This window comes from Aethalodelphis obliquidens, unplaced genomic scaffold, assembly GCF_003676395.1.
Source record: "Aethalodelphis obliquidens isolate GAN/ISIS:26980383/991018 unplaced genomic scaffold, ASM367639v1 scaffold30, whole genome shotgun sequence".
NCBI classification, from domain to species: domain Eukaryota; kingdom Metazoa; phylum Chordata; class Mammalia; order Artiodactyla; family Delphinidae; genus Aethalodelphis; species Aethalodelphis obliquidens.
In genome coordinates, this window is record NW_020837974.1 from 4,706,744 (window position 1) to 4,729,007 (window position 22,264).

General features: G+C 53.6%; 2 protein-coding genes across 5 annotated transcripts in view; one reads left to right on the top strand and one right to left on the bottom strand.

Moving 5' to 3' along the window:
- Nucleotides 1-17,467, top strand: part of CYTH3 (cytohesin 3) — an 89,624-nt gene extending 72,157 nt beyond the window's left edge. Inside the window, exons 5-14 of one of the 2 annotated variants that reach the window (XM_027125745.1) lie at nt 1,932-2,050; nt 8,437-8,517; nt 9,425-9,537; nt 9,625-9,773; nt 9,968-10,079; nt 13,831-13,907; nt 14,008-14,079; nt 14,173-14,327; nt 14,479-14,574; nt 16,245-17,467. In XM_027125745.1, coding sequence (XP_026981546.1) covers nt 1,932-2,050; nt 8,437-8,517; nt 9,425-9,537; nt 9,625-9,773; nt 9,968-10,079; nt 13,831-13,907; nt 14,008-14,079; nt 14,173-14,327; nt 14,479-14,551 — 951 coding nt within the window. In that variant the 3' untranslated portion in view covers nt 14,552-14,574; nt 16,245-17,467. Of the gene's footprint in view, nt 1-1,931; nt 2,051-8,436; nt 8,518-9,424; nt 9,538-9,624; nt 9,774-9,967; nt 10,080-13,830; nt 13,908-14,007; nt 14,080-14,172; nt 14,328-14,478 lie in introns of both variants that reach the window. The other variant, XM_027125744.1, reaches the window with a different exon arrangement.
- Nucleotides 17,468-17,671: 204 nt separating this feature from the next.
- USP42 (ubiquitin specific peptidase 42) overlaps nt 17,672-22,264 on the bottom strand; it is a 36,220-nt gene continuing 31,627 nt past the window's right edge. For 2 of the 3 annotated variants that reach the window (XM_027125708.1, XM_027125709.1), the window contains exons 16-18: nt 21,646-21,953; nt 19,616-19,659; nt 17,672-18,698 (exon numbers count right to left, since the gene is read on the bottom strand). In XM_027125708.1, the coding sequence (XP_026981509.1) occupies nt 19,652-19,659; nt 21,646-21,953 (316 nt within the window). In that variant the 3' untranslated portion in view covers nt 17,672-18,698; nt 19,616-19,651. Of the gene's footprint in view, nt 18,699-19,615; nt 19,660-21,645; nt 21,954-22,033; nt 22,070-22,264 lie in introns of those variants that run through there. The other variant, XM_027125710.1, reaches the window with a different exon arrangement.

The following is a 22,264-nucleotide window of genomic DNA, read 5'->3' on the forward strand; positions in this document are numbered from 1 at the left end:
CCTCTCCCCTGCCCCTACCGTGTTGGGAGCGGCAGAGTCTCCCGTCTCCACCCACAGCCAGCCCGTGAGTCCTCACGACAAGGACTCCAAGGGCTCCATCGAGGCAGCTGGCGGCAGCTCTGCCTCTGGCCTCTTGGCAGGGCTTTTAGGTCAGACTTGGAGCCTCTGCCCAGCTTCACAGAGCTCCCCTCCCTCACAGAGCCCCGAGGGCATCCCCAGCCCTGCAGTCTCCCCTCGCCTTGCTCCATGGGCACCTGGGCGTGGCGTCGTGTCCCCTGAGTAAGTAGCGCCGGCACCGCCCTTGTCCAAGGCCTTGTTTTCCGGAATTTGGGCGAGGACAGTGCACACCTAGGATCAGAATGCTTTGTGCCAGTGTGTGTGTGTCTTCAGATTTGGAAGATGATACCCAGGTGGCTGTACCCACTTACGCTCCCACCAGAAATATAGGGCAGTTAATTTAAGATTGTCAGACTTAGTTTTTTTGGTAAACTTTTTTTTTTTTGAAGAATAACATGGTGCACAAATTTAAATGTACAGCTTGAAGAATTTTAACAAATTTAAATACTCACGTGACCACAGCCCGGAACAAGACGCAGCTGCGGACTATCACAGGGCACCTTCCTGGCGTCTCCTCCTAGGGAATGAATTCTGAGCTATCAGCATAGATGAGCGTTACCTTTTAAAAAATTTACGTAGGTGGAATTACAATATGCTGAGTCCTTTTATCCATGTCACGTCTGTAGATTCATCTGTGCTATTGTTTATTCCATCTCGTGCTATAGTCTTCCATCATGTGAACGTGCTACAATGTACTTGTCGGTTCTCTTACTGACCCACTGTTGGGTTGTTTCCAGTTTTTAGAAATTCTGAATGAGGCTGCTGTGGACATTCATGTGTTTAAAAAAATGAGTAGACCCTTCAGATGCATTCATGGGGCATGAGGGATCCCTGGTCTTGGGCCCTTAGGCTGTTAGCTGCATTTGTAGAAACAGCTTCTGGGCAGAATCCCCTCTTCCCTTACAAGCTTTCCAACATGTATTTTGAAACCAGCTCAGAAGCTCTGCCCGAGGTAAATTTTTGCTATTATTAGGGCTTCCCGTGAGACAGAGAAGCGATAGTTCGGGCCCAGCAGCCCCTCTGCATCCGTTCATAGAGACTGTTGGGCTGGTCTCCGTAGGTCCTTCCACGGGTGTGGATTTGACTGCTGTGTGCTCAGTGGCATGGTGACTGGTCACCTGTTCAGCCACAGGTGGCTGCACATCCGTGAAGACAGCTTATGCAGCGGGCCGTCTTCTCACGGCGGAGGTGGCCGCAGGGCGTCGAGTGGCTCCCAGGTGGCAGGGCTGGGGTCCTGTGTGCTTCCCAGCCTTTCCCTGTATGCCGGCTGCAAGGGCTCCTGCCATCACATCTGCATTCAGGGCAGGAAGGAGGAGGAAAGAGCTGTCAGGTCCCCTTTTATCAGGAAAGGAGCAGCTTTCCTGGGTCCTCCTCACAGACTTCATCTCTGTTTGACCAGATCTGTTCACAAGGTCATTTCTGGTTGCAGGGGAGTCTGGGAAGCGGGGCTTGGGATGGGTGTTGGGTTGGTCAACCATGTACGATGTGTTCCTGTCGCACACAGCACAGATCCTTTTCCCGAGCTGGGGAAATTCGGTGTCATTGTTCCTTCTGCCTTTATAATCTCTAATAACACTTAGAACGGTTTGTTCAGTAACTTGTTTGTCTCTTAGCCTGTTCATTTGCCACGAGGCGTGGAAGTGCTTTTCTCTGATGGGTAAAATGTGTTACAGTGATGTGAGAATCCCATCGTGCTCTTGTATTAGTTTTGCCATGTCCGAACCAGTAAGGTCATGACACTAAATGTATTTATCTTTGAAATACGAGTCTGGTGACCCTCCTAACCGGTGCTTCCTTTTGACGCTCCTATTCAGGGAATTCAGTTTCTAATAGAGAACGACCTGCTGCAGTGCTCCCCGGAGGACGTGGCCCAGTTCTTGTATAAAGGGGAAGGCCTGAATAAGACGGTGATCGGGGACTACCTGGGTGAAAGGTGAGTTCAAGGGCAGGGGGCAGCCTGCCCACCCGGGCCGACCCTTGCATCAGGGTCTATCAAGTGGGCTCTGCGGGTGGCTGTGCTGGCCAAGTGAGTCCAGCGCAGCCACCTCCTCCCCTGTGCCCTTGTGAGCAGAGAGGTGTGGGTGTCCTGGGGCTGGGCGGGGTCGCTGTTCTTCTGGAATCCTCTGCTCATCCAGGAAACCAGGACAGAACCAAGAATGCCACTGCCTCCCGCTCCTTGCCTCGGAAAGCGTCTTTGGTTGTTTTGTACAGAAATACCCGGATCTCTCAGCTGTCGCCTTTCCCCTGTTAGTTGGGGGTATGAGTAAAGGTAGAAGGTTGTTATTTTTTAAATGGAGAGCGGCCAGTCAGGCTTACTTTCTCGACCTTCTCCACTTAAAAGTCCACTGACTCTGCTTAACAGAGGGCAGGGCAGGAGTCCTCAGGCAGCGCTTCCCCTGAATGTGTCAGAATAGACTTGGGCAAGGAGCAGACAGCAGTGTTTTTAAACAGAAGGCCAGCAGTCGCTCAACCAGCGTGGTTTCTGTTTCGAGCTTTTCATTAAAATACTTGATCAAAAGTGAAAAGCAGAACACTTCCCAGCTCACTCTGTGAGGCCAGTGCTACCTGATACCAAAATCAAAGACATCACAGTAAAAGAAGTCTACAGACCAATATCACTTACGACTGTAGAAGGAAAGATCCTCACCTAAATCCTAGCAAATCAAATCCAGCAATATCGAAGAAGGATTATGCACCAGAGCCCTTGAACAGCACGGGTTTGAACTGTGCAGGTTGACTCGTATGTGGATTTTTTTCCGTAGTAAATACTACAGAACTACGTGATCCACGGTTGGTTGAATCTGCGGATGCAGAACTGTGGAGATGGAGGAACCCCGTATGTACAGGGCTGTGTAAGTTTACACACATTTTCAACTGAGTGGAGGGTCGCTGCCCCTAACCCCCATGTAGTTCAAGGGTCAAGTGTATTCATTATCTTACAAATGCCAGGTTAGTTCAACATACGCAGATCAGTTGTCAATAGATGCGATGTCAGTAGAATGAAGAGCAAAACCCACGCGATCATCCCAGTAGATTTAGGAAGAGCATCTGACAACATTTACTGCTTCATAATAAAAACACTCCAACTAGGAAGAGAAGGGAACTTCCTCAGCATTATAGAGGGCACCTGTGAAAACCCCACAACTTCATGCTTTCCCCTGAAGATCAAGACTGTTCTCAGCACTTCCATTCAACTTGGTACTGGCAGTTTGAGCCAAGGCAGTTAGGCAGGAAAATGAAATTAAAGGCATCTAATTTGTAAAGGAAGGATTAAAACCGTTTCTATTTGCAGATAACATAATCTGGCATATGGAAAATCCTGGGGAATCACTAACAAGCTGTTAGAACTAATAATTTCAGTAATGTTGCAAGATATCAGATCAATATACAGTTTCACTCATATGTCTGTACAGTAGCAATGAAAATGCTAAAAAGGATATTATAAGAAAACAGCTCCATTTACAGTAGCATTAAAAAGAATAAGACACTTAGGAATAAATTTTAACAAAAGAACACAATTTTTACTCTGAAAACTGTTAACGTATTATTGAAAAAAATTAAAAGATCCAAATAAGTGGAAAGACATCCATGTTCATGGATTAGAAGACTTAATATTGCAAAAATGGCGGTACCTTCCACACTGATAAACAAATTTAACACGGGACTTCTCTGGTGGCGCAGCGGCAGGGCACACAGGTTCGAGCCCTGGTCCGGGAAGATCCCACATGCTACGGAGCAACTCAGCCTGTGCACCACGACTACTGAGCCTGTGCTCTAGAGCCCGTGAGCCACAACTGCTGAGCCCGTGTGCCCCAACTGCTGAAGCCCGTGCGCCTAGAGCCCGTGCTCCACAACAAGAGAAGCCTCCGCAGTGAGAAGCCCGTGCACTGCAACGAGGAGTGGCCTCTGCTTGCTGCAACTAGAGAAAGCCTGTGCGCAGCAACAAAGACCCAACGCAGCGAAAAAATAATTAAAAAATTTTTTAATTAAAAACAAACAAAACAAATTTAACATACTCCCTAGCAAAATCTGAGCTAACTTCTTTGTAGAGGTTGACAAGCTCATCCCATAATTCATGTAGAAATTCAGGGGACCCAGAATAGCCACAACTGTCTTGGAAAAAGAAGAACAAAGTTGGAGAACTTACACTTGCCCATTACAAAACAGACTAAAGCTACACTAATCAAGACAGTGTGGTATTGGCATAAGAGTAGAAGGAAAGGCCATGGAATAGAATTGAGAATCCAGAAATAAACCCTCATATATACATCAACTGAGGGGCCAACACAATTCAACGGGGGAACGAATGGTCCTTTCAGCACGTGGTGTGGGGACCGCTGGACAGCCACCTGCAAAAAGAGTGTCACTGGGTCACTCACCATATACAGAAATTAAAGTGGGTCAAAGACCTAAGTATAAGCACTTAAACTATAAAACACTGAGAAGAAAACACAGGGGTAAATCTCTGTGACCTTAGATTAGGCAAGGGTTTCTTAGATATGACAGCAAAAGAAAAAAGTAGAATCATCAAATTTCAAAACATCTGTGCTTCAGAGGACATCCTCAAGAAAGGGAGAAGACAACCCAGAGAATAGAAAATATTTGCAGGTCATATATAAATGTGATGAAGACTTGTATCTAGTATATTAAAAGAATTCTTACAACTCAATAAGACAAATAATTATAAAATGGGCCAAGGATCTGAATAGACATTCATCCAAAGAGGATATATACATAGGCATATGATAAAGCTAATAAGCGTATGATGAGATGCTCAACATCAGTAGTCATCAGGGAAATGCAGCTCAAAACCACAGTGAGACAGCACTTCATATCCACCGGGAAGGCTATAATTAAAGAAGATGATAAATGTTGGTGAGGATGTGGAGAAACTGGAACCCTCATACACCGCTATATAAAAAATGGTGCAGGGCTTCCCTGGTGGCGCAGTGGTTGAGAGTCCGCCTGCCGATGCAGGGGACGCAGGTTCGTGCCCCGGACCGGGAAGATCCCACATGCCGCGGAGTGGCTGGGCCCGTGAGCCATGGCCGCTGAGCCTGCACGTCCGGAGCCTGTGCTCCACAACGGGAGAGGCCGCAACAGTGAGAGGCCCGCGTACCGCAAAAAAAAAAAAAAAAAAAAAAAAACGGTGCAGCCACTTTGGAAAGTAGTTGGCAGTTCTTCAAAATGGTAAACTTACCATGTGATCCAGTAATTCTACTCTAGTTACAAACCCAAGGGGGAAAAAGAAACTTGCATGCACAAAAACTTGTGCACCAATGTTCACAGCCACGTTACAGCCCCAAAGTGGAAACAATTCGAATGTCCAGCAACTGACGAATGGATAAAGAAAATGTGGTCTCTCCACATAATGCAATGTTATTTGGCATTAAGAAGAAAGGAAGTATTGATACATGCTACAACATGGATTTAAAACATTCAAAACATTATGATAGGAAAAGAAGTCAGTCACAAAAAAGGCCACGATGTCGTGTTATTCCATTTTATATGAAATGCTCAGAATTGGCGGATTTTTTTTTTAGAGACAGAAAACAGGGGTTGCCTGGCGCTGGGGCACCGTGAGGATTGGGAGGCGATGGTTCAGGTGTGGGCGTTCTTTCTGGGGGAATGAAAATGTTCCAGAATTGCTCGTGGTGATGGTTGCACAGATCTGTGATATACTAAATATGCTAAAAACTGTTGAATTATACACTTGAAATGGGTGAACTATATAGATTGTGAATTATGTTTCGACAAAGCTGTTTTTTAAAAAAATGGAAGGGTCTCCTAGGAGTTCAGGCACCGAGTCTAACAGGCACCTAGCACAGGACAACGTGCTAGGAGGGCCAGAGTCTGAGTGACTCCCCGGCGTCCTCTGGCTGGTGTGCGACTACAGAGATTAAATTAACTATGACGTTAGTGTAATGCGCGGTCTGGCAGTGCCTGCAGATTTGTAGTCCAAAAATACGGGGACTTCCCTGCTGGCACAGTAGTTAAGAATCTGCCTGCCGATGCAGGGGACACAGGTTCGAGCCCCGGTCTGGGAAGATCTCACGTGCCGCAGAGCAACTAAGCCCGTGCGCCAGAACTACTGAGCCTGTGCTCTAGAGCCCGCGAGCCACAACTACTGAAGCCTGCCTGCTGCAACTACTGAAGCCCACGTGCCTAGAGCTCGTGCTCTGCCACAAGAGAAGCCACCGCAATGAAGAGTAGCACCCATTCGCTGCAACTAGAGAAAGGCCGCACGCAGCAATGAAGACCCAACGCAGCCAAAAAAGAGAAAGAAATGAAGTCCTGGCTCCGTGCCAGGCACTGTTCTAGGCGCTTGGGTGGCGTTGGTACCTCCGCTGTGGAACTGCGTTGGCTGCAGTAATACAGACAGTACATAACAAGCAAACTAAATAAGCAAACATGGTATGTCAGAGGTGACCAGGGCAAAGGGACCGCGGAAGAGCTGGGCGAGTGGGTAGCAGTGTGACAGGCTGGTCAGGGCGTCCGACTGGGGCGGCGGCACCTGTGTGGGGATGCGGGGAGGGGCGGCTGTGCTCAGGGTGATGGGAAGTGGGGGTGTGGAAGGCTCCCGGCGGGGGAGGGGCAGGGATGTTGTTCCGTCTGGAGCAGATGGTCCCCGTGCGGAGCGAGCGGCAGAGCGGAGGCGGGAGCGGGGAGGGTGGCTCTGGCCAGGCTGGCGGCTGCTCCGGAGGTGAGAGGCGCTCAGGCTCTGGCTCTGAGGTCCAGGGAGAGCTGGGGGGAAGGTCTGGCCGGGGTGATGCGGCGGTGAGAGGCTCCGGGCCGTGGGCCGAGCCGCCTGGGAGGTGGGGCATCGGGGCGAGGAGCTTGCGAGGCCTGGTGGGCGGTCGGGTGGAGAGCTCTGGAGAGTGGCCTGGCCTGCAGGCAGTCCCTGGAGGGCTGGCGCGGAGGCAGAATTGAATTCGCAGGACTGAGGCCCCCGACACCGCCCTCCAGCGAGGGATGGGTGGAGCCCCCCTGCCTTGGGGGGCTTCACACTGGCTGCAAGCTGAGCACTGAACACCTGTGAGCCCGGACCCCCCCCCGCCCCCGCTCCTCCTCTCCGGGTGGAGGTGGCGGCCTCACGGCGGGGCTCCCTGAGCTCCGGGACCCTGCTGTGTGCCGTCTTGCCTTCAACGCGGACTTTAGAACAGACCGCTGTGCTGGGTCACAGGCCTGTCCCTGCTGCACAAATCTGTACCCCAGCCTGCCTGCCACTCCTCTGGTGCTCAGCACGCACGCACGTGTACACACACCCACCCGCCCCGAGCGTGCCCTTTACGAAGTCTAGCGGCCTTTCAGCAGGACACCAGCTGGTGGGTGCAGCGTTGGACAAACCAGGGCCCGAGAGCCAGTCTTTCCAGCGGGCTGAGTGCTCACTGCTTCCCGGGAGGGTCCCATCCACACCCCTTTCTGCACACCCAGGGCTTGGAGCCCCAGGGCCCTCAGGCAGCAGCCTCACACCTGCCACCAGCTCATCTCAAAGAAAAAGGAGGGGGTGAAGTTGCAAAACATACTTTGTGCTGGGGCCTCTTCCCACCTCGGGTGTCATCCTTAGCCCTCGGGTGGGTGGTGTCGTCGCAGTCTCAGGGGTGCTGAGCTGCAGCCGTTCCTTGCTGTTGACAGGTCATGGGCCTGTACCTGTGGAGGTGAGCATCTTCAGGTGAGGCCTGGCCTGCTCTCCCGGGAGGGCGAGTTACAGGTGTCCCCATGGTCAGTGGGAGCGGCTTGGAGTCAAAATGCCAGTGTATCGAGCTGTCGCTGTTAATGTCATTTCAGTTTTTTTGTCATAAAACTTTACCTTTTTTACTGTGTTCTCATGCTAAGTTTCGTTTTTAAAAGCTAGTTATTAACGTAAGGCGTTACTTCTCTTCCAAACCATCCTTTCTGGGTCCAGGACTGTGCTTTCTGCCTTATGACCCTGGAGGAGCTGCTTCCTGTCTCTGAGCTTCAAGATCCCACCTGGGAGGTGGGAACGAGATTAGCACCTGCCTCGTGGTGGTTTTGGAGGTTGAGGATCTGTACCAAGCACCTGGGTCGGTGCCTTACAGCTCAGTGCAGGGAACTCGGAACGTTGGCCATCAGGCTTGTATTTGGGGTCTTACCCTAACTCGTACTGATGGTGAAGTAAACGCTTAATATCCTACAGGGTCTCTCCTTTGTTTTCAGCCTGAAAACAAACGCACAGTGAAAAATACCTGATCTTTTAGTCATGTGACGATAAAAACCGTGAAAACTTGCTCTAGGAGGTGTCGTTTAAAATTATTGAAATACATGCAGTGAGGCTGTAGAATACGTTTTCTCTCCCAGGGATGAATTTAACATCAAGGTTCTTCAAGCCTTTGTGGAACTCCACGAGTTTGCCGATCTCAACCTTGTACAAGCCTTAAGGTGAGTGTTTCATCACCTGCTCTTGTGCAGAGGGAGGGAGGGTGGCCGAGCGGTGCCGGGTGACCCACTGGCAAGCTAAGGGCCTCTGCAGACCTGCAGCCTGGTGGGGAGGGTGGGGAGGGGAGGGGAGGGGAGGGGGGAGGGGAGGGAGGTGGGGTGTCGGGCCGCGCCTGAATCCTTGTGGCCGCCGGTCCTGCGTTCCATTCATAGTTGCTTTGCTTTTTCATTTTGTGTGATATTTGACAGTTGTGGGCGTGCCTCCTTCCCACTTCTGCACGTGGTCTCAGCGCCGCCTGGGCACGGGCCCACTTTACGCCACATTTGGCCTTGAACACCAACCGTGTGGACACCCAGCATGTGCCTGGGAGGGTGTGGGTTTCCTGCCATCGGAGGCCACCCCTGGCCCCAGCGTGCCCGACGGCCTTGGCTGGTCCTGGTCTGGCCTTTCTCCTCCGTGCTCTGCCCCAGCTCGAGCCTGTTTCCTTGTGGCCGTTCCCCCACCTGTGGACCAAGGTGGCAGCCGTGTTGCTGTCTGACACTCGCGTCTGTGGGCTCAGCCCCTGGCCTCGGCTGAAGGACACACTGGCGGGTTCCAATCCTGTAGCCGTGGTTCAGGAGTTTTAGATTCAGTGTTTGAAAATGGTGTCACGGGGAGGTGCAGGCTTGGCGAGCCTGGGGTGCGTCCACGTGGATTCTGTTCCTCTGGGTCAGTGTCTGGCGCAGAGCCACGGGGGCTCCCGACTCGCTCCCGCAAGTGGGTGGCGGAGCACAGACAGCGGCTGTGCCACTGTGTCCCGTGGGTCCCCGCGCTCCGCCCGCAGCCCCGACCGGGGCCTCTAGGCGCGGAGGCGCCGCCCAGCCAGACCGTGGAGACGCGCATGTCCCCCTGGTTCTCGTCCCCCTGCAGGCAGTTCCTGTGGAGCTTCAGACTCCCGGGCGAGGCGCAGAAGATCGACCGCATGATGGAAGCGTTCGCGGCTCGCTACTGCCTGTGCAACCCCGGCGTCTTCCAGTCCACGGGTGAGCGCGGGGTGCGGGCGCGGGGCACACGCAGGGGCGTCACGCGCTGGGCCAGCGCTGACGCCCCGCGGCCCTGACTCCCCCCAGATACGTGCTACGTGCTGTCCTTCGCCATCATCATGCTCAACACCAGCCTTCACAACCACAACGTGCGCGACAAGCCCACAGCCGAGCGCTTTGTCACCATGAACCGCGGCATCAACGAGGGCGGGGACCTCCCTGAGGAGCTGCTACGGGTGAGCCCCCGCGTCCCCCGTCCCCGATCTCTGTGCTCAGGAGCGTCAGGCTCAGCTCAAGGGCAGCGGCACCAGGTCGTTTGTTTCACGGCGTCTTAACAGGGTCCCTGGGCCCCGTGTTGGGGGGGGTGACGCGGGGGCGGCCGTTCCTCCTTCGCCTGAGTCCCCGCGCCCGCTGCCTTCCCGCCTCGCAGAACCTGTACGAAAGTATCAAGAACGAGCCGTTTAAGATTCCCGAGGACGATGGCAACGACCTGACGCACACGTTCTTCAACCCGGACCGGGAGGGCTGGCTCCTGAAGCTGGGTGAGCGGCGCTGGGGGCGGGACCGAGCCGAGGCCCCTCCTCCCGCGGCAGCAGCCCCAGCGGTGCCTCCCCGACCGGAGGCACGAACGCTCCACTGAGCATCCCACGCGCCCTGCCTGCCGAGCGAGGCCATTCTGCCGGGGCCGCACGCAGTGCCCGTCCCAGCAAACTGCCCCCCCTAGTGTCCAGATAAGCCCACGGCAGTTTCTGTACCAGAGGCAGGCGCCGCCACCCCGGAACCTGCCGCCTCTCTTGGTTTGGTGTGGCTGATTTTTTTTTTTTTTTTTGGTGTGGCTGATTTTTGATGAGTGGTTTAAATGTGCCTTCTTGTTGTTTTCCTTCTGCTTGTGGCTCCCACCTTTCTGTTCTGTGACGGGCTGTCCCTGCTTGTTCTGCGTTAGGAGGTACGTACCCAGTGGCTTCCTGCCCCTTCCCAGCTTCTTTTTCCTCTCCTTTCTCTCTGTCGGTTTGTGTGAAGCTCTGACTTGGCTGTCATCCATCTGGCCCTTATGGCTTCGGACGTGCTGGGGTCACCTCATCCTCCTTGCAGGGTGCGGCGGCCATGACGCCCACCGGGGCTGGGTGAGGAGTGAGGGACCGGAGGCGCGTGGGGATGCCCAGGGGGGACAAGCTCACGCCTCCGTGTCCTCAGGGCCTGAGCCGGGAGGGCTAAATCACCCGCCGCCCACTCACCGGGCGGTGCATGTCTGCACCGCCTGTGTAGAGTCCAGCAGCGTTTTAAGGACTTCATAACCACTGACAAACAAGTAGGATAGCATTTTTATTTTCTGGGCAATTTTAGGAATTGGTAGGGGTTTTTTACTCTGGTCGGGGTTGGGATTTCCACCTTCCTGTGACATTGGAGCCTGAGAGATCTGACACATCACCCAGGCATTGTGCAAACACCGGGGCCTACGGAGTTCTGGTGACTTCGTGCCTTTAACTGAGAGGGGATAAGCATGGGCCTGGTGACAGTGTGGCGGGCGTGGGGGTGCGCAACGCCAGTCAGCTGTTCTGATTTGGGGTCTTGCTTTGACCTTCCTCTGGCTACGCCAGGGTTTGGAAGAGTTCTGGATCTTGGCCTAAAAACCCAGAACTGTAGCCTTGGACTTGAATGGCTGAGTAACCTTCCAGAGGCACCAGATTTTGAGATCCCAGGCAGCCTGTGGTCCCGGGGTGAGGGCAGAGGAAGGTGCCCAGAAGAGCGCTTGGGCCCTTTCTGTTGCTGTGTTGCCAGCAAGTGTCCCCCTCGGAATGGTGACAGCACAAGCGGGCCCAGCAGCCAGTGTGCCCCAGGGCCAGCGGGGATGTGGCTGGCTCTGGAGACTGAACAAAATGAGTGACAACAGGCCTGTGACCTGATTGAGCAGATAAGCGGGCCACAGCGCCAGTGCACAGAGCACCGTCACGAGCCGCAGGGCTGGCTGGCACCCAGCGTCTGCTGCTTCCCTGCTCCCGAGGCCCCGCGCTCGTGTCCTCGTTAAGGCTACAGAGCTGGTGGTGGCGCAGCTCACACCTGGAGCCCGGAGCCTTGGCTCCCGAGGCAGCTCTGCTCTCAGGGCTCTTAGCGTCCCCAGGGGGATCCCAGCACACTGGTGGCCCATCTGCACTCCAGACTTCTGCCAACAGTTCTGACGCTGGCCAAGCTGCTGGGAAGGGTCACTGGGTGTCAGTCCCCGAGGGACCGAGGAGGCGGTCTGTCTGCAGGAAGCAGATGCGGAGGCTGCGTTGGGTTGGGCCTGGGTGCAGCGCCTATACTCGGTGAGGACACGCAGCCCTGGGCCCCTGCATGGCCTGGACACATGGGCAGAGAAGCCAGAATTGTGGCCACGCACGTGCTGGGATAGGAGCGGAGATCGCAGTGTGACTTGCTCGGTGGTTTCTCATCGTGAGTTAGAGGACACTGCACTTGAGGAGGCCCGGGTGCCCTGCCAGAGCAGAGCTTGGTGGTGTCGCTTCACGCTGGTACAGTAAATGCCATGTAGGCACTATGTTTTGAGAATGAGTCAGTTGTGTCAACGCAGACAGGAGTGCGGTCAGAGTGGGGCTGGCGTGGAGAAGAGGCGTGCGCGATGTGCACGAGAGCGCGTGTCTGCTAACAGCCGTGCCAGCAGCAGGGTGTTTACAAAGAGAAAGTGGGTGCTTATACTAGTCAGGTGTTGCCAGGCTCCTTCCTATAGGTGTGTGTGTGTCCCCGCGTCCTGAAGTCCAGCCGCAAACACGTGCATGAGTGGAGCCGCTCGGTCTCCCTCATCAAAACCTGCTGGGGCTCGGAGACCAAGAGTATCACCACCAGCCACCCTGAAAAGGGGCTTGGGGCTGGGCTGGGCTCAGGGGTCAACGCAGACCACACACCTCCATCTTGATGCCCACAGCCCCCAGCCCGAGAGGCTCCCCTGGTCTCAAGAGCTGGACCAGGGAGGGCTCCTCCAGACTTGCCACTGAACTTGGGTGCAGGGTGGGTGGGAACCCAGGTACGAAGAGCCGAGAGGCCTTCCAGGGAACAGAGAGCCCTGATGGGCCTGCACGCAGGGTTCGGGGAGTGAGAACCCAGCCCATGGCTCTGAGAGACACGGGTTGGGTGGTACCTCAAGGGGATGGAGGCCTTGGGGGGATGAAGGCTTCTGATGGGGATGGGAAGCGAGATGGGGGGAGATGGGGAATCTGGGGACTTTCCTTCAGGGCATGGCTGAGGCTGCCTCCCCGCATGGCCGCCCCGTATACCCAGCCTGCCTGCGGCCGTCACGAGGACAGACGTATCATCAGTGACGCAGGGGTGAGGGTCTCAGTCCCTGAGGACCCCTCAGTGGCACTGAATCTGAAGGCAGGGCTCCTTCCCTGCAGCTGGGTGTCCTCATGCGTGTCTCTCCCCCCCCCGCCCCAGATCTCCACAAACGTCAGGCCCTCGTGCCTCGGCCCTCAGGGTGACCTTCATGTCCCTTCATGTCCCCCTGTGTCCCTGTCTGGGCTCCCCAAGCTCCTCACAGCAGGGACCGGGTTTATGACCCTTGGCCATGAGGGTCTTGCCTGCCTGCACGTCCCCAGGGGAGCAGTGGGTCAGGGGAGCCGCTGCTTACCTTGTGCCCGTAGATCGTGGGCATCTGTCACCAGGCTCATGTTTTCTCTTTCAGTTTTTGTTTTTAAACTTTGTATCAGGAGCAAAAACTAGAAATGGAAACCAGTTTGTTTCTGCTGTATATTTGAGGGTAAAAGAGATTTTCTTTTCCATAGTGTAAAGAGAGTAGGTGCAGATGAGCTCTGTGTGTGCTGTGTGTGTGTGTGTGTACGTACACGTGTGTGTCCCAGATCTTCAGAGATTAATTCAATCTAATAATTCCCTGGGCCAAGGCGTAATCGATTTTGATGGATCCCAGGGCCGCCTGAAGTCCTCAGTAATGTGATGATGGCCCTGACGTAACGGGATTAAGTCCTGGACAGACCTGCATCCTGTTGTCATTTCCATGTGGGGAAATTAAGACCATTCATCATGACTAACTCTTGCAGGAAGCAGATTTGGGAAGCGCTCATCTGGGTGCCGCGCAGGCAGGCGGGGTGCATGCGGGGCGGGCCAGGCAGCACAGCACGGCCAGCATTTGGCTGAGTGGCGGGCGGAATGGGGGGCAGAATGTGAAACATTTTCCTCGAGGAAGGAAACTTAAAACCCAGCTCGGCCCCTGTGGCATTTATGAAAAGCGCACTAACTTGTGTAGGGCCCGCGCCGCCCTGACTCACGGGGTCCCTCTGCTCTTAGGGGGGCGCGTGAAAACCTGGAAGCGGCGCTGGTTCATCCTCACCGACAACTGCCTTTATTACTTTGAATACACGACGGTAAGTGCAGGGCAAGTGTGGGGCTGCCGGTCCTCCGCGTCCCGTCGCGGGACCCTCCGCGGGTGCCGGGGGAGGCTGGCTGAGCGCTCTCCTCCCGCAGGATAAGGAGCCCCGGGGAATCATCCCGCTGGAGAACCTGAGCATCCGGGAGGTGGAAGACCCGCGGAAACCCGTAAGCTGGCTTCCCTGCCCCCCGCCCTCCCTCCCCTCCCCTCCCCTCCCCTCCCCCCCGGCGCCGGGTGACTGTCGTGTCTGTCTCCACCAGAACTGTTTCGAGCTTTATAACCCGAGCCACAAAGGGCAGGTCATCAAAGCCTGTAAGACGGAGGCGGACGGCCGGGTGGTGGAGGGCAACCACGTGGTGTACCGCATCTCGGCGCCCAGCCCCGAGGAGAAGGAGGAGTGGATGAAGTCCATCCGGTGCGCCCCCGGGCCAGCGGGGGCGGGGCCGGAGGGCGGGGCCCGGGGCTGTGGGTGGGTCACATGGGGGTGGGGGCAGAGGGGGCGGGGCCGCGCGGGGGAGGACCGGCCCTCCTCGCCTAACCGAGTTTCTTTCTCATTTTTCCCCCAGAGCGAGTATCAGCAGGGATCCTTTCTATGACATGTTGGCCACGAGGAAAAGGAGGATTGCCAATAAGAAATAGAGCTTTCCTGGCCTGAGCAGCAGGTAAAAGTGAACTCAAACCCCGCAGCAAAGAGTGCCTGGGGGCCTCCCCGCAACACCCTGGACCCACGGCCTGGCTCCTCAGGGACGGCGGCCCCCGCTGGTCTCGAGGGGCCTCACGTCGTCCCTTCCCGCTGCCCTCCCGGCGCCGAGCGCATCCTTCTCGAAGTCTCGTCCAGCAGCTGCGCCTGGTGGTTCATACGTGAAAATCCGCGTGGCAGACGCGGGGTCACACGTGTTCCTTTGTGGCGGTGTTCGCCATTCTGGAAGCTGCTGTTTTGTATCATAACAGGAAAGGAAAAGCTACCAGTTTTTTATTGTTTTTTTCCTCAGATATATAGGATTATAGCTTTTATATGCCTTTTTATATTCTCAAATTATAATGAAAGATACTTTCTAACAGTAGTATTTTTAGAATGGCAGCTATAAATTTAACTTCTGGACACAAGAATATACTGTGCACTGAGAACAATTACATGTGTACACGTATGCAGTCCCCGGGGGGCTGGGGGGGCGCCCCGCCCATGGGGGGCGCCCAGGGGAGCTCCTGGTGGAGGGAGGCGCACGTGTCCTTGACAGCCAGCACTGGGCGGGGCGGGGCGGAGTCCAGTCCTCTGGGACCGTTCAGCTCAGACTTTGTGGTCCCACAGATACTTTCTAAAGAGGCAAATTGTTAAAATATAAATTTCGGTTTGGGGCATTTGTCCTGTAACTTCTGAATCCCAGGATAGACAGCGTATATGTTGGACCACATGAAACTTCTCATGTTTGACCGTTTCTGACGCCCACAAACAGCAGTGTCCTGTGGTCCAGCTGAATACGTGGTTCAGACCAGCTGTGACCACTGTCTTCACTACTTGTTGGCAAAACGAATGCTTAGAATAATTTGACCACATTTCTTAACGTAATGAGTAGACCTATAAGGAGATAGGGATAACCTTATTCCATGTTTTCAGAGATTTGATCTTTCGTTATGGGGAGGGAAAAGAGCAGGCGGCGGGGTGGGGATGAAGAAGTGGAGCGCTTAGGCTTTTCTGTAAATAGTTTAAAACCCCAAACGTGCACTGGTGACGGGACTGCTGAAGATCGCCGACCAGGAGGTTGTCAGGTTGCTGGTGGCTGAATGAGAGAGAGGTGCTCAGTCGTGTGCTGAGGGCAGGCTGGAGCTGGGCCCCAGCACGTCGCAGAACTGGCCCAAGGGTGCACAGGTGGGCCGGCCGAGAGGCGCTGGGTGCTGGGACATTTGGGGCTGGTGACAGATGCCTTTTTATTGGGAGCTTTATTTCCGCCGCCAGGACCCCTGCATGTACTACATAGGACCCCCTTGCCCACAGGGGCCGTTCCAGTGGAGGGTCCCTCCCCTGCAGGACCTCCTTTCCCTGCGCCAGCCGCGAAAGCACTCCCTCCGCTTGCACACTTGAGAGGTCATCACCTCTCCTGTGCAAAAGCAGAGTCCGAGAGTGGCAACCGCAGGCTGTACGCACTTACGTGGAGATGTAAAGAGCAGAAGGAACCGTTCCTGGGAGCTGCCTTGATGCTGAGACTGAACGGCTATGGGCCTTTGGCCTCGGTGCAGCTGACCTTGTAGCGCTAAGTCACACCAGACTGCGAAAGGGTCTGCACCCAGGACTCTCCAACATGCATCAAACTGATTTTTTTGGTTCATTCCCAAGCTTTTAGGCTTTGCTACTGTACTGATACCTCAGATTGGACCCTGTAGTTTTGAGAAAGGCAAGTCAGCATTCCTGAAGCGCGTGACTGGCGTATATGCAACTCTGGCCCCAGTCTTCCGTGAAAAGGGACGCTGCCCAGACCACCAGACCAAACACTGCTGACGACGACCTGGCAGCGCCCTCCCCTCGGGCTGGCCCTGTGCCCGGGCTGCTTGGGGCGCGGGCTCCATCAGGATTTTGTGTGGAATAACCTGTCTCTCCTTTGTCTGACCCAGGTAGGACCCTGGGGACACAGGGCTTTCTGTCTTTCGGGTGTGCCTCAGGGTGGGGCTGGGAGAAGTGAGCATAAGGAAACACCTGGAAGAAATCTGTTCCTCTGGCCACCTGTGAAGGAGCCTTGCCTGAGGCCTGTTTGCCCAGAACGATGCAGAAGGCCATGGTGCTCAGAATCTGTGTCACTTGCCCTCGGGAGTATTACGTGAAATCGTGTAACTCCAGGTTTTGTGTGACAGTGTTAACCTGACGGGGCTGTGGGGTGGGGCCCGGCTGCCTGGACCTCAGCGTGGTCCCCCGTTCATCCCCCTCCCCACCCCCCTGTCTGCGCTCAGTGCTTGAATTGTCAGTCCCAACTCTGGCCAAAGAGCTCTCCTCCAGAGACGGAGGGCAGGAGGCAGGGAAGGGGGTCGCTGGGCGGGAGACGGCGGCTTACATGGCCCCACCAGCCCCCACTAACATGTGGGGTTTAATTGGCCCACCCTGGACCCAGACAAGCAAGTGTCTTCAGGATCACGGAACAGTGTTGAGCAGTTTAATGTGGTACCAGGTTGAGTCCAAATAGGAGCTGTTTATAGATGAAGCAGCATTTAATGCTGCATATAAAGCAATGCATATTTTTCAAGTTAAAATGCATATATCTACATAGATGTGCTTTGCTGAGAAGTTAGGTCTGTTGTAGACCAGAAACCACACATTGTGATTTCTTGTTTTATTTTTTTCTTAGAAAACATTTCTATTTACAGTAAATAGAGTTAATATGTAAATAATGTACATATATAATATGACTTCTGGAGTGTTATTCAGTGTATATACTCCAACTTGCATGAAGAAATACTCTATATCTATTACTGATATTTTGTTGTAAAGTGGATGGTGAAGTTGGAGAGTGAATGGCTGTCAAATTGCAAATACTGTGTTGGTTAAATAAAGACGCACTGTTAAAACAAGATTGCCTGTGACTGGGTTCTTTAAAGTAGGGAGGCTGTCGGGTCCAGCAGCCCACACCTGACTCTCCCTCACCCATTTGGGGTCTGCACCTCCCAGTCTGGGACTGACAGCCCGTGGCTTGAGCTTTCGAGGTTTTAGGAAAGTGAAGGCAAAGAGAAAGAAGTCCAAGAGAAGTGTCTGTAAGCAAATGGGGAAAACAGCAGTAAAAAATGACACGAAAGGTTTAATTTGCTGCCATTTATATACTATATAAATTTTACATGCTGTATATTTACAGTGGGGCAAGTGCTTTTTTAATCTTTAAAAAAACAAAGATCAAACTTTAGACGTCTCTGAACAACACAAACTGTATAAACCATACAGATTATTCAGATACAAACTGTATTAAATACAGTTTTCCCCACTCCAACTCCTGATGCAGGACCAGTGAATTATAAGTGTATCACAGTTTGATAGCATATCCATATTAAAAATAAAATCACAGTATGATTTTTGTCTGTAACTAGAAACTTTAAGGGACCAAGCTGACAACTCAGACTCCAATATCATAGTCAAGACAAGAGACACTGTATAAAAAAGTGTTATGTAATAAAAACATACTGTAGGCCTTACAAATAATGTTCCGATTATACATTCATAATGTAAATACTCATCATAACTGGTAAATTGATTGGAATAGTTCCACAAAGTTCAAAAACAGAACTTGTCTATAAAATCTTCAAATCTTGAATACAACTAAAATATGAAGCAAATTAGTTTCTAGTATCAGACATTACAGAAAACAGACTGCTCTCAAAAGTCTAGTTGAGAGCTTGTGAATCTTTAAATAAGTTTTTAAATTAAATATACACACTGTCAGTTTGTACTTTTAATAATTCCATGGTTTCCCGGTTGGTCTTGCACCGGATGTCTAACTTGGAGGAGCATTACATGGAATACGAGTGATCAACCTGAGTCTGTGATTAAGCAGCATTTGAGATGTTCTAGTCCAGGGCGTTATTTTCAATGTGGTTTATATACACAGTATTTTACAATGGTCAGCAGTTGTAGAAAGTGTTCACCCATTTGGAATAAGGGTAATTAAGAAAAGGTAAAAACTAAAAAAAAAAGTCCTCCATGGTAAAATCTATACACTATTTACACTAAAGAAGCACCACGCAGATTTCAAGTTATTTTCTCTATTTGTAATTTAATGTGGGTTGGGGATGGCTTCTGTTGAACACGTTGAATCTGAAAGACAAGAGGCAGCGGGCGTTAGTTGGTCCAGAGGCAGGAAGTGGGAGCCCAGCGCCCCGTGAGCCCCGGGCGGGACTTCTCTTCTTCATTCACGCCCTCGCCTTAGCAGGCGCCCCCAGGTCTCTGGGGGGAGCCCACCTGCCTCCCCGCGGGCGGTGAAGGAGCCGGCGGTGGCGCGGAGGCCTGCGCGGAGGGCGCCCTCTGCTGGGCGCGGTCCCGCCAGCCCGGCCGCCGCGGAGCCGCCGCAACCCGGCGATTCCCTTGCTCTAGGTAGGAAGAGGCTAATTCCTTAATGCAGCTCCGGTCTTCCCATTGATGACACGCTGTAAAGCGTGTTAATCAACTGCAAGTTAATCTCCTGCAGACAGTTCACTTAAACCCCCCTTGCCGACTACCAGAAGTTACACGTTTGGACAAAATTCCCTCCGGAGAGCAACCCTGCAGCTGCAGCGCGCCCAGGACACCAACCCCACCTCCCGGGGCCACTGAGTACGAGGCCAGGAGGAAACGACACTCCAGGTTTTGATTTGCTGTAAAAAAGCACCCAAAACCCATTCCGATCAAACCAAGCCTGAGCCCTTTCGGTGCGCGGGGCGGGCGGCGGGCACGGGAAGGGCTCCCCTCTCTCGGCCCCTCAGGTGGGGCTGCGAGAGGACATGGCTTCTCCATCTTTCAAATGTTTATCAAATGACTTGATTCTGAAGCTTCTGACCTGGCCTCACTTTCTCACAACGAGGGAGGGAGGGAGGGAGCAGAGCGACTCTCTGACTTAAGGGGCCCAAATCCACCCCCACCACACAAGGACTGACTCCCCACCTGCTACCCCCGAAGCTGAGTCCCAAAGCTCCCTCCTCAGGGCCCCTCAGCGGCTCTACAAACAAACAGGAAGAACATAGACGAAAAGAGCTTACCGTAACCAGTGAATTTTTTGTCTTGAAGCCACGTTTTCAATCACCTAGAAAGCAAAGGTTAGGAAACATTTTAATGATGGTTTTGCAAAAATTTTAGTGCCTATGCTCTGTGTGCGTTACGTGATTACACTCAGAAGCAGTCCTCAGTAGCTTAATGTCTGTTGCCTGAAATCAGTCCTACACAAGCTGTGTCTCCAAGTGTTTCACTGAAAACAAGAGTTGAGGTGATAACTGAGGACCACGTCCCCTCAGCAATAGTCCACTCTGGCCCCAGTAAACTCATCAGCCTTTCAGCATTAGGTGAGAACAGATCTCAGGCCAAAGAAATCGAGAGCTTGATGGCGCCAGAGAACAGGAGTCTGGAAGACAGGTCAGTGGTCAAGGCACCAGGACAGACACACACAGGCCAAGACGTCCGGCCTCCACCAGCCAACAGCGATGCTTGGCCTGGGCCCGAGCAGGTGGCCCTTCCCGGGAGGTCAGGATGGGACGGGCGCCCAAGCCATCAGATCGAGGACAGGAAAGGGGCCACCCCATCTTCTGCAGCCTCTGGAGAGGCGGTCTGGGCCACCACATGCCCACTACTGGGCTTTGCACGCCACCTACTGTCCCCCGAGCCAGCTCTGCGGGTGCACTGGTGGCCTCCAGCTGTGGTCCTCACCAGAGACCTGCAGCCGGAAGGGGATTCTGGCAAAAATGTAGAATCCCTGCGGATCTGCGCAGAATGCACACGAACAGCCCGTCTCCACTTCGCCCCAAGCACCAAGCAGACATCAGAAGGGACTCATCCCCAGCAAGCGCCTTCCCCGAATCGCTGAACTGTTCATGGGAAACCAATGCGGAAATGCAAGTGATTCCCCTCTTAACAAACACACAGAGCAAACCCGCCGGTAGCTTCCCTTTCCTGCCGTCCCTACGACTCCTCACCCACTCCACGCGCCCCAGCACTCCCCCCACCCCTCAGGAACACCCCCCCCCCCCCCCCCCGCCCTCGGCTCCTCCAAACGCCAGTGCACTGTGCAGCCATCTGTCCCTCCTCCACCAACCATCATGGGACTGGGCCACTGGAAGGGACAGGGCTGCCCCCGAACAAACGATACCTCACCCGGGTCCAGGACGCAGTCGAGAACCCCCTGACCCCTGGACATCTAGGACAGCGGGCAGGGTCGTGAGGGTGCGCCTCAGGGCTCCAGGGCGAGGCCAGCAAACCTGTCCCCATGGACGGGCGGACAGGCGGGCTGGGCTGGGCTCCTTGCGGCTCTACTGACACCTCAATTTCACACGATTTTCATGTGAAATGAAATATTCTTCTTTTGACTCTTCCAACCATTTAAAAACGTCAAATCCTTCCTTACCGTCAGGCCGCGCAAAGGCGGCGGCCAGTCCAGCCCTGCCCTAGGGGGGCCCCCGGCCCCCTCAAAAACGCTCAGCACTCCTTCCGGGGTCGAAGGTCATCGGAACAGATGAGGAAGCAAGGGGGGCTCTGCTTTCAGAGCAATCAGAGTAGAAAAGGCTGGGAAGTTACAAGGGAAGGCAGAGCTGTGCAAAGCAGACAAGAATCCCAGAGCCCAGAGGCCTGCAGTGACCCAGGGCACCCCGTCAGGAGCCTGAGCTTCACCAACGCAGGCCTGAAGCATGACGTCCAGCGAGCCAGTCACCAAACTGAGTTCTAGGTTCTACTCACAATGCCAAAGGCTTAAGGATTCTGGAGAGAAAGAATGTACCACAACATTTCTATCAAAAATGGCTTAAAAACAGAAGTTCTGGTCCACAATCAGACACTCAGAGCCATCAATTCCAGAGGTTCCCGGTTCCGCGTAACTCAGGTCTCCAGTAAGCGCCGCGGCAGCACGGCTAACCGTCGAGACCGGCCACAGCAGCCTCGGGCCAGCCGTCGGGCAGAGGACACAGGGCGGGGAGCTCAGAGGGGACTTACACCTCCTATGCCCTTTGAGGCTCCTTCCCTGTGTTAACCACCCTTTCCAAAGAAAAGAGTTTCTATATTCGCAGTTCCAAGTATGTCCTCTTACCCTGGCCACACTTAGACAGATGACACCTGTCATCCCTCGTTTCCATCCAGAAATGTTTTGTTTTCTCAGGGCAAGGTCCCACACCATCCAGAGGCTGGCTGGCCATGAGGGGGAAAGCGCTGTCCGCTCCCTGGAAATGGTCCACAGTCTCACAGCTGGTGGCCTCGGGCAAGAGTGGCTCTGAATCTCTAAGCGAGTTCTCTGATTTTGAGTGCTTCTTCTTTTTCTTCTTCTTCTTTTTCTTCTTGTGTCTGTTGTGCAGGTCGGCATCAGAGTGCGTTACCAAAAGGTCTGAGTACTGCTGCCGCCTGCAGAAGAAAAAGCCAGAACTCAAACCACCGGAAAAGCAAACCACCCCAAAGAGAACTGGTCTTCGATTTATACTCACTACTGTTGACACTCATTACGTGAACACAGGTAAACCCTATAATGAAAAATGCGTTGTTTTCATTGTAATAATTTTTTAAGTCTGGGGTCATAAGTTCACCAATTTCAACCTTTCCCCACCGATGCCCTTCAGCTTTGTTTGGGAGGGGAGCTATGGCCAGAACACCAGAGGAAGGATTTCGTCAATTTTTCCTGAAACTAGTGGCTGAAGGAAAAAATATTTTTGCCAGGT